Source organism: Trichosurus vulpecula, chromosome 6, assembly GCF_011100635.1.
Source record: "Trichosurus vulpecula isolate mTriVul1 chromosome 6, mTriVul1.pri, whole genome shotgun sequence".
NCBI lineage: Eukaryota > Metazoa > Chordata > Mammalia > Diprotodontia > Phalangeridae > Trichosurus > Trichosurus vulpecula.
The window spans coordinates 264,578,254-264,588,631 of NC_050578.1; the positions used below are offsets into that span (position 1 = coordinate 264,578,254).

The following is a 10,378-nucleotide window of genomic DNA, read 5'->3' on the forward strand; positions in this document are numbered from 1 at the left end:
TTCTCCAGGTCTCTGTGGTCTTCTGGTATCAATGGAAACAAAGGAGAAATGAATCCAAGGTCATGTAATTTGGCTCTTTGCATTTCACAGAACATTTTCTTCATAAGAACCCTAAGCAACATAGAGAGTGAATGCTACCTTGATGATTTTACTAAGAAGGAAAAAGACCCGTTAAAAATAAAATATCTGCCCAATATTACAACGTAAAAGCATCTGGAATTACATGTAAGTTTGTTGCCACTAAGTATATTATTAACCCATTAATGCACACTGCATTTCTTTTTGAAGAAATTTGCAAAATTTTCTTGTGCTTCAGACTGTCATTTTCTCTTTCTATAGGCCTTCTCTTCTAAACACACACACACACACGCACGCACACACGTACACACGCACACACACACAAACCCCTACATATAAACACACATAAAAATGCACAAAAACATAAATCCTAATGTTTTGCCCTTAAGCAGCAAAATTGAAAGGCTTTAAGAGTTTTGATTTGAGGATTTCAAAGTTAGAAGGGATTCCAAACTCACTACTATTTATCAATAGCATTGCATGGCAGCCAAGATATTGAATATAAATGGTTTTATATACAAATACACCTATAGTGTCCTAGACTGTGAAAGAAATTTTACCTGGTCATGATGCATCTGGAATTTTTTGTTCATTTCTATGAACAATATTTTATGAAGAGGAGAATTGTAAATGACCTCATCTTATGAAGATCAGTTCCAAAAATATTTAACTGGGGAAGAGAAAAATTTGGGACATGACAGCTGTATTCAATTACTTAAAAGACTGCTATATGGAAAATTGACCTGTTACTAATCCTAATTTTCTAATTCCACTTCTATTTAATTTCTTCTGTAGTAGTGAAGTGGCTTAAAAACTCACAAGCTTTTAGAATATTTAGGGGGAGAGATGGAGTGGTTCTTGGAGTACAGCTGAAACTAGTCCCCAAACTTGGATTGGGAATGTGCAGGATTATGCTAAAGTATATTAATATATCATCACAAAAATACACAACAGCAGTGAAAGACTGTCCTGTACCATTGTTTGAGTGTTTTTCTGATGAGTTTGGTGGAGTAGGGGGAAGGGAGAAATGGGAGCAGGATGAAGTTGTCTAAAGGAAGAAGAAAGACTGTATTTTCAGAAGATGACATAGATGCTTAACCAAATCCTTGCAGCAGGTAAGGTATTTAAACTAGGTTTCTTCTAAGTTATTCCCCCACTGCCAGAAAGTCACAATTGAGGGAAGATGTTGGAGGAACATCTCCCTGTAATCCCCAATCTTTCCTTAGCAGGAAAGTGTCCCCACATCTCTCCCTTCAGCTCAATGTAGAGGCAGGGCTCCAGTTAATTATTTTTCAATGTATATGCCATTAAACAATTCCTTACCTTTTTATCATTGACCTCAATAGCAGATTTTCCCTGTGTAATGCAGAGAAATGAGTTCGGGATCTGAAGTCAAATAGTCTTGGTTCAAAAACCAACTCTCACTGACATTCAGTAAAATACTTGTAAACCTCCCGTCTCCTCTCTGTAAAAGGGGTACACTAATGCCTGTCTCCCTCTTTTATCTGCATTCCATTCTATCCATAAAGGCAGCTGGGAATGATTGACAGAGCAGTGGATGTGAAGTAAAAAGACTTGGCTTGGAGTCTTACTAGCTAGCTGTATGTCCTTGGGCAAATCAGTTATACTCTCCAAGCCTGTTTCCTCATCTTCCAAAAAAGGGAAGTTAGATGAGGTGATTTCTGAGGTCTGAACCCTATGACCCTGTGATGAAATGGAATCCTAGATGGGAATATACTCAATAATGCTAAGGCATTTTCTCAGTAACACCCCTGATTACTAACCATTGAGATGCAAAGGATTAATGGGTGATTCCATAGATTTCATTCTAATTATTAGACAGATGTTCCAGAAACCTTTGAGATCGACTATCTAAGCCCCTCATTTTGCAGATGAAGAAACTGAATCCCAGAGAGCTTAAGTGATTTCCATAAGGTTTACACAGGTTGTAATAGGTTGCCGCAGAACCAGGATTCAAACCCAGATTTACTGCCCCCAGATTCTGTGTTCTCTGAACTAGATGGATTTGTCTGTATACATTTCATTTGGTTAGAGAAAGAGAAGACGGAGGAACTGCTTCAGTTCCAGCCTTATCTCCCAACATAGGCAGTTTCTTTTCTTTTTACAGAACATTTTCAAATATTCCTGTCATTACTAACCCAGTGATTAACACCTTGGTCACTCCTTCCTCAATTCTACAGAAAATTCAAAATAAAATATTGATGATCAGCTCCAGTCATCCCCCCTCTTCCTTTACCAACAGTGATAGAGCACATGCACATACACACACACACACACACACACACACACACAAAGTTCATTCATACACAGAATTTTAAAACTGAAAGGGCTCCTGGAGCTTATCTAATAGGACAGAATTGCGTTCCTGGGAGAAGTGATTCCTCAGAAGTCACCTAACTAATTAATTAATTAATGAATAATAAATGCAGACTGGAAACCCAGGCCTCCTCATTTATAGTGCAGAATGCTTTCTACACTTTGTATATACTTGTGTTTAGAGACAATGTGGTATAGCAGAAGTTGCCTTCAACGTGAAGTCATGCACTTATGCATGAATCTCAGTGCTCAGTGTTTCCACTGGATCTCTGTGTGACCTTGAGAATCAATTCATGTCTAAAAGCATCAGTTTTTTTCATGTCAATGTTCTCAATGTTCTCTCATTCCCTCCCCCACCCTCTCTCCCCTCTGTCTCTCTCTGTCTCCCTGTCTCTGTCTCTCTCTCTCCGTGTGTGTCCCTCTTCTTCCTCTCTGTCTCTGTATCTGTCTGTCTATGTCTCTCTCTTTATTCTTCCTTTCTGTCTCTGTCTGTCTGTCTCTGTCTCTGCCTCTGCCTCTCTCTTTCTTCCTCTTCTCGCCCTCTCCCCTTCTTTGTCTCTTTCATTTAGAGACATTAATATATTGCATCACTATCTCTAAATCTGGTAACAAAAATTTTAGTGATTTCAGTTGCATCATCCCATCATCTCTTTTTTCAGGAGTCAACACTTCTCATTTTGTTTTCTTTTTTTCTTTCCTACTTTTATTATATTGTCCACTCATTCCAGACAGTTATTCTAATGATGGCCCTGAAGGCATCTTCAAGGAATTTTTTCAGTCTTTTAGGTTTATTTTAAGTCTTTAGAAATAGGTTTTCCAAAGATAAATGACAACTTTTAAAATCTTTATCCATAGTATTTGATAGCCCATGGAAGATGGCAGCTGCCACTCTATTTACTGTACCTCAGTCTAAAGCAAACTTTGTCCTTCACCAGTCATATAATGTCCTTCTCATCAAGATCAGGTTAGTCATGATAAAAAAGCCTCGGGTTCCTGGAGACATTGAATGTCCACACCTCACTGCAAAGCAAAAGAAAACTCTGTCTGAATCTCCCCAGCCTGTAAAAGGTAGAAGCATTTATATCTGTGTCTGAGAAACTGAATTTGTTCCCTGAAGAACACATATCTCAAAAGGACCAAGAAATTACAAAAAATGATTGCACGCTGCATAATCCCTGAAGATATCAGCAGAAGTAGGAATTAGGGACATGAATATTTCCGCCCAATTATCTGTGATTTAGGAATTGCTGGCATTGCTGTCAGACTTGGCCCAGAGGCTTTGAGAACCATGCCCTTGCACAATCAGATCACAGCTTCCTGCCTACTCACTTTTAGGGCCAGCCAGGAACGATGCATTGATGTAGGCAGGATAGGCCTGTCCCCTTCTTGACTTGTTCTTTGGTCTCAAGGTACCCAATTCCTCTCTCACTTTTCTGAAAATTCTATGTGCTTAATAAATATTGTGGATTCATTGATTGATTTTACAAGAGACTGTTCTGAGCTGCCCCCTTGCTAAGGGATGAGTCAAACACATTCACTCTGAGATCATTAACCCGCAGAAGAGAAGATTTAGGGGGACATTAGAATTCACTTGGCATACTAGAAGGCCTTTCCTAGGTGGAGGGATTATGCTTAGTGTGTGAAAATCTCTAACTGTCATGAAGTGGTTTCCTTCCTCTTTGAAAAGGACAGAAAACAGAACAATGAAGGGAATTTTCAGAGAGGCAGATTGTAAAAATTGAAAACTGAAGATCTTATCACTTCAAAGCTGCCCCTTCTGGGAATTGGTGGGTGCTGATTTAGCGCATCTAGCCTCACTAGAGGGCTTCAAAGGAAGCGGTCCTCAGAGGCCTGGCTAATGCATCTCTGAGGCCCAAACTTCACTCTTTTATTGCATAGCTAAGTGACATTATGCATGGCCTGAGTTCACAGCTAGCCTTAGACACTGACAAGCTGTGTGACCCTGGGCAAGTCAACCCTGCTGCCTCAGTTTCCTCATCATAAAATGAGTTGCAGAAGAAAATGGCAAATCACTCCAGTAATCTTTGCCAAGAAAACCCCAAAGAGGTTTAGGAAGAGTTGGTTACAACTGAAATGACTCTTCTACAAAGAAGAAGATGAAGTCCTTCAGAGGATTAGATCATAGATTTAGGAAAAGAAGAAACCTTTAAGACCACCATGTCCAACCTCTCTCATTTTACAAGTAATGGAACTAAAGCCCAAAGAGACTAAGCAACTTGTCAAAGGTCACAAAGCTAGCAGATAATAGATCCAGGATATGAATTCAGACTCTCTGACTCCAACCCCAGTACACACACACTTCTCCTGTACTATGGTTCCTCCTCAATTATTTGTTTTCCTATTCTTGGCACATAAAACTTTGATGCTTAATGTGTTTGCTGAATTCTCTTTATTTTTAGTTAAATGCTAGTGAAGTGTATAATTTCAAGGAGTCTAAGTTACATGATTTCATCAATTTATGAGGCTCCTCAGAGAGAGGAAACCAGCTCTGCCAATGCAGACTGGTACTAAGAGACAGCATGGAAAAAATGGATAGACATCTGGCTTTAAAGTTATGAAGACCACTGTTCAAATTTGTGCCTTTGACACATATTGACTATGTGAACTTAGGTAAGTCACTTCACTTAACCTCTCAGTGTCTCCAAGAACATCTCTAAGACTATTAGTTACAGAGAAGTGTATAATGTAACAATCAGGAATTCAATAGAAGGAAATTCATCCTGACCTTATGTGATCGGAGAAGGCTTTATGCTAGATTAGGGGTTCTACCTGGGCTTTACAGAATTTGGATTAATGAAAAGTAATAATAAGAGGAAGCCTGGAGAAGATGGAGGATACAATAGTTAACTTCAAGGGTTTGAAGGGCTATTGGGTGTTTTGGGCCGAGTTAGAGCTGAGCCCTGTCCTCCTCCAGGCCCAGGGGCCTGCTGAGATAAACTCACGGCTTTGAGATATGGGTAGAGCCAGGAGAAGGGGTCTCACCTTTGTTGCCTCCCTAGTGATTCCAGGCAGGTCTTTGCTCGGACCTGCCTGCCCACATGGAACTTCCGGTTCTCTGTCCAGGCTTGCCAGAGCACATGGAGCTTCCGGTTCTTTGCCTGGACTGCCTGCCCGCAGGGAGCTTCAGGTTAGTGCGGGAAGAAAAGGGGAGGAGAGTAGGCGGAGTTGGGGCGGTCCTAGTACTCAGGTGTCTTGAATTTTACTTGTCCTTCACCCATGTAACTAAAGAATGTACCTACATCACTAAAGATATAAAAGTTTGCTGCTACCCTGAATAAATGGAGTCACTCACCATCTTTTCGGCTCCCGCCCCATTCATTGTCCGCGAGATCAGGTCCTTTGCTTAGGCAAAGGCCTGGGGCTTGGGGGGAACCCCGAGCATAGTTGCCAGGCTTCGGGAGCCCATAACAAGTGGCGCTCAACGTGGGCCCGCGGCAATTGGGGGAGGAAGAGGAGGGTCACAGATGTGCTTTGTTTTTCATAGTCCCAGAGGGCAGAACTAAGAACTATATATGAAGTTACAAAACAGGAAGTATAGCATGACATATGGAAGACCTTCCTAGCTATTAGAGTTGTCCAACAATAGAATAAGTTTCCTCAGAAGGCAGTGGTTTCACCTTCATTAAAAGTCTTCAAGAAAAAGATGAATGGCCATTTGTCAGGGATGTTGCAGAAGGAATTCATGTTCATATTATAGGTTGGACAAGATTTCTTCAGAGATATATTCCAACTCTATGAATTGCATCTGTGATTGTGTGTTCAGGGCCATTTTGTAGACAGAGTGGTTTGAGAAAATATGAGGCGCATAGTATTTCAGAGAACTTCAAGGAAGACAATTTTGCTGGGGTAACGGACTCTTTAAACAGGACTCTTTAATTAACAGATTGATGTCTACTAGTAGATCCTGCAGAATTCTTCTTCCTCAGTGGGCTGGGATGGAGTGTAGCTAGCATCAGTCTCCCTACCCATTTCACTGAAGGACTTGGTGGTCAAAGACAGAAAATATTGGCATTGGGGATCACTCAAGGAAAGACCAGAAATGCAACGTGATCTAGAAGGCCTGTAATGTCAGAATGCCATTTGGTCAATATTCTGCAAGCAATGAGAAACCAATGAAGTGAAGGGATCTGATTAGGGTTATAACATATTATATGGTGGTGGTTCTTTTGGTTTTTTGTTTCTTTCCATGAAACAAACTGTCACGTAAACTGATAACTGGCTGTGGTACGCAGAGTTGATTGTAGTGAGGAGAAGAATCAAGCTGTTTTTTTGTTTGGTTTGCTTTTGTTTTAGGCTTAAAAAGTTAAATGAAGATATAATTATCATAGCTCCAGAAGAGATCTTTAAAGGTAATTTTATAGGGCACACGCTAACCAACAGGTACCTGAAATACTCAGGCTTTTAGGTTCAGTTAGTTGATTGAACAGATGGACTATATAATGGGAGAAAAATCTATCATATGATCTTGTGAATGCTTGAAAAAGAAAGTGTCTTCTTTTGGGGCATAATGCATTTTGTTAAATGAGGTTATCAACTAAAATATAACAGAGAGGTCATGGAGCCTCATAGTTTTGAAGGATGTCTTTAAAATGATTCCCAGTGAACTGATCCAACCATTTTGGGGTTCAATCCTGAATAATCAAGTGCAAAAGACCAAAGAAGGAAAATGCTATCCACGTCCAGAGAAAGAACTCATACGTTGAAACATGTATAAGATGGTTTTACACATATATAAATTTTTTCTGTCTAATGGTAGCCTTCTGTAAAGTGGGGTGAAGAAGAAAAGAGAAAAAAAAATTAAAAGTGCAGAGCAGAGGACAAAAAAAAAGTTCGAAGAAAAAACAGGGTCGCTTTGAAAATTCCCAAAAGAGTCAACAATGTGAAATGGAAGTTTATTATTTTACATTGAATTCTCTTTATATGTTGTACTGTATACAGGGAAATGTTTTCTTTTTTGTCTTTTTGCATTTAAGTTCAATAAGAATGAAAAAAAAACAGAAAAGAAAATTATTCCCTTGGTACAATATTCACCATTTTGAACAAACTGATAACAAATGATACAAGGCCTAGGCAACTTCTCAAAGGTAACACACACGGATTGCAAGCTCATTTTCATGTAGGAAATATAAAAATATCCAAACTGGGGTGCTCTGGATTTATACCATTTTTGTAAAGATCCCTCAGTGTAAGGAGAAATTTGAATAACTATTTATGGTTCCCAGATTCAGTTCCTAAAGGACTGCTCAAAAGAAGCAAATACGTTTCCTGCCCCCATCAAATTAGTGGGGAGTGACAATACTGGACAGTTCTCAAGTGAATGATGGGATCTTCTTTGTCAAAAAATTTCATGTGGTTTTATTTCTGGTCCCTATACCTGTCTTAGATATGGATCATTCTCACAGATATCAGCCCTAACTTTAATTAGTTTGTTTTGGTTTTTTTAGTCAGTGGTCTGAAAAGAAAATCTTTAAATTATGGCTATACCATCATTTCAATTACTCAACCCAACCTCCAATTTAAAATATGACTAGAACATCCAATAGGAAGAATGAATTTTACTAATTAAAAGTATACATTAAATTTACAAGGCTAATAAAAAATGGAACTAAGCAATGTTTGAGGGACACTGAGAAGGCAGGTGCATACAAAACATACATACACACACATATACGTATATATGTGTACTCATATACATATATATGAAGAGAGAGAGAGAGAAAGAGTGTTGGCAAAAATGTGAATTGGATTGATCATTTTGTAAAAACAATTTAGAATTATGCAATAAATAGTAGAGGAGCAATTCTCAGTCTCTGACCTTTTGATTCCGTGGCTTGTTCTATCTTATACCTCAAGGGTGTAAAATAAAGAAATGCCCTAAATACTGATACCAGTACATTGTATGGGGGGGAGGGGAAACTGGAAACATAGTGGGTTTGATCATTTGGGGTATGGATGAACAATTTGTACTGTACAAAAAAATGGAATAGTATAATACCATATGAAACACATGTGAATTCAAGACAACATAAATAAATGTCAACTGATGCAGAGTAAAGAAAATGGAACCAGGCTAACAATAAGCACGACTATAGTAATGTCAGTGAGAAAACCACAGTTATTGTCTGAACTCAGATTAATTCCAATGTCCAGTCATGGTCCCGGAGAACAAATGGTGAAACATATTTCCTCCCCTCAAGACACATAGAGAAGGAGAAGACTAAGTTAAATGAATGATGCATACATTCCAATACATGGTTACTGTGTCAGTTTTTCTTGATTTCTTTTTTGTAAGGGAAAGTATTATACTTCATTCTTTCGGACAACATGTGAAGAAATGACTGGCATAAGAAAACATCACATTAAAACCTTTAAAGTGAATGTAGGAAGTATATGGTCTCAATATGGAGCACATGTTCATACATATACTGCAAATACAGATGTGTCCACATACATGCTCCAACCATGGATAACAAGGACTAAAAGAAATCCAGGTTACTACATCTCTGGGATATTACCATGCTGCTTCTTTGGATGTTTGTGCTAATGTCAATTAATCGGCAAACCTTATTGGAGGCCATGTATACGCAATATTGGAGAAACGCAGATATGATGGAAATTGTGGTCTTATTTAGCTTGTAATTTATTTTTGACAATTCTCTTCACAGCATCCTTTACATCTTTGTTCCTCAGGCTGTAGATCAAGGGATTTAACATAGGACTTACAAAAATATAGAAAACTGCTACAATTTTCCCTTGCTCTACAGATGTCTCTGAGGGGGGTCTTAGATGCATGCAAAAAAGAGTCCCAAAAAAGATAGTGACAGCTGTCAGGTGGGAGCCACAGGTAGAGAAAGCTTTACGCCGGCCCTCAGTTGAGCGGATGCGCAGGATGGCCATGAATATGAACGTGTAAGAGATAAGAATGATTGTGAGAGAGCAAGTGAGGTTGGAACCAGCAACTATAAACATGGCAGCTTCTTTGACATAAGTGTCTGAGCAGGAGAGGACCATGAGAGGTGGGTCAGCACAGTAGAAGTGGTTAATCTCATTAGGGCCACAGAAGGATAGACGGAGCATCAGGATAGTTTGTATCAGGCCGTTGACAAAGCCATAGACATAGGGTGCTGTGACCAGTGAGATGCAGATGTTCTTGGACATTTTGCTAATATAGAGCAGTGGATTACAGATAGCCACATAACGGTCATAGGCCATAACTGCGAGCATGTAATAATCAGTGATTACAAAGGCAATGAAAAAATGAAATTGTATGATGCAGCCAACAAAGGAAATGGTTTTTCTTTGAGATAAAAAGTTGACCAGCATCTGAGGTGTGACATTGGTGGAATAACAAAGATCCACAAATGACAAGTGGCTAAGGAAAAAGTACATGGGAGTGTGAAGTCTGGGGTCACTCCTGATCAGTGCAATCATTCCCACATTCCCCACTACAGTGATGAGGTAGATTACTAAAAATATTACAAAAAGTATAGGCTGCAACTCTGGATCGTCAGTCAGTCCCAAGAGAATGAACTCGGTCACCATGGTATAGTTCATCTTGGACATTTGGTTCAATTAATACCTAGGAAGGTAAAAAGGGAAGATAAACATGACCATTTCCCATTAGGTATTTGTAACAACAATGTTGCTAGCAGCCACTGTAAGACCGGGGTGTAAGACCAACAACACCAGCACACAGGAAGGCTGCTAACACAGGTCCTTTGATCTGCTTTTTTGAGGAAAGCAACTTGAAGGGCTTAACAATCTCACTTTAATCAAACATACATACATCATTCACTTAGTTCAGGGGAAAAGTCAGCACCCTCAACTTCAGAGCAAATACGAACACAACAAATTATAAACAGAGACAATATAAACTGAGCAAACATACAAAGTTATCAACACACAGGCCTCTAGCTGTCTGACCAAAGAAATACATAATTAC

At 39.2% G+C, this 10,378-nt stretch overlaps 1 protein-coding gene across 1 annotated transcript; it reads right to left on the minus strand.

Moving 5' to 3' along the window:
- Window positions 1-9,060: 9,060 nt before the first annotated feature.
- Window positions 9,061-9,999, minus strand: LOC118853479 (olfactory receptor 1030-like). Its single transcript, XM_036763585.1, has one exon. It carries the CDS (start codon window positions 9,997-9,999, stop codon window positions 9,061-9,063), a length of 939 nt encoding a protein of 312 aa, XP_036619480.1.
- Between the last annotated feature and the right edge of the window lie 379 nt (window positions 10,000-10,378).

What these genes read in the sequence shown, in the direction of transcription:
- LOC118853479 (XM_036763585.1), bottom strand. Translation starts at nt 9,999, where the DNA reads ATGTCCAAGATGAACTATACCATGGTGACCGAGTTCATTCTCTTGGGA.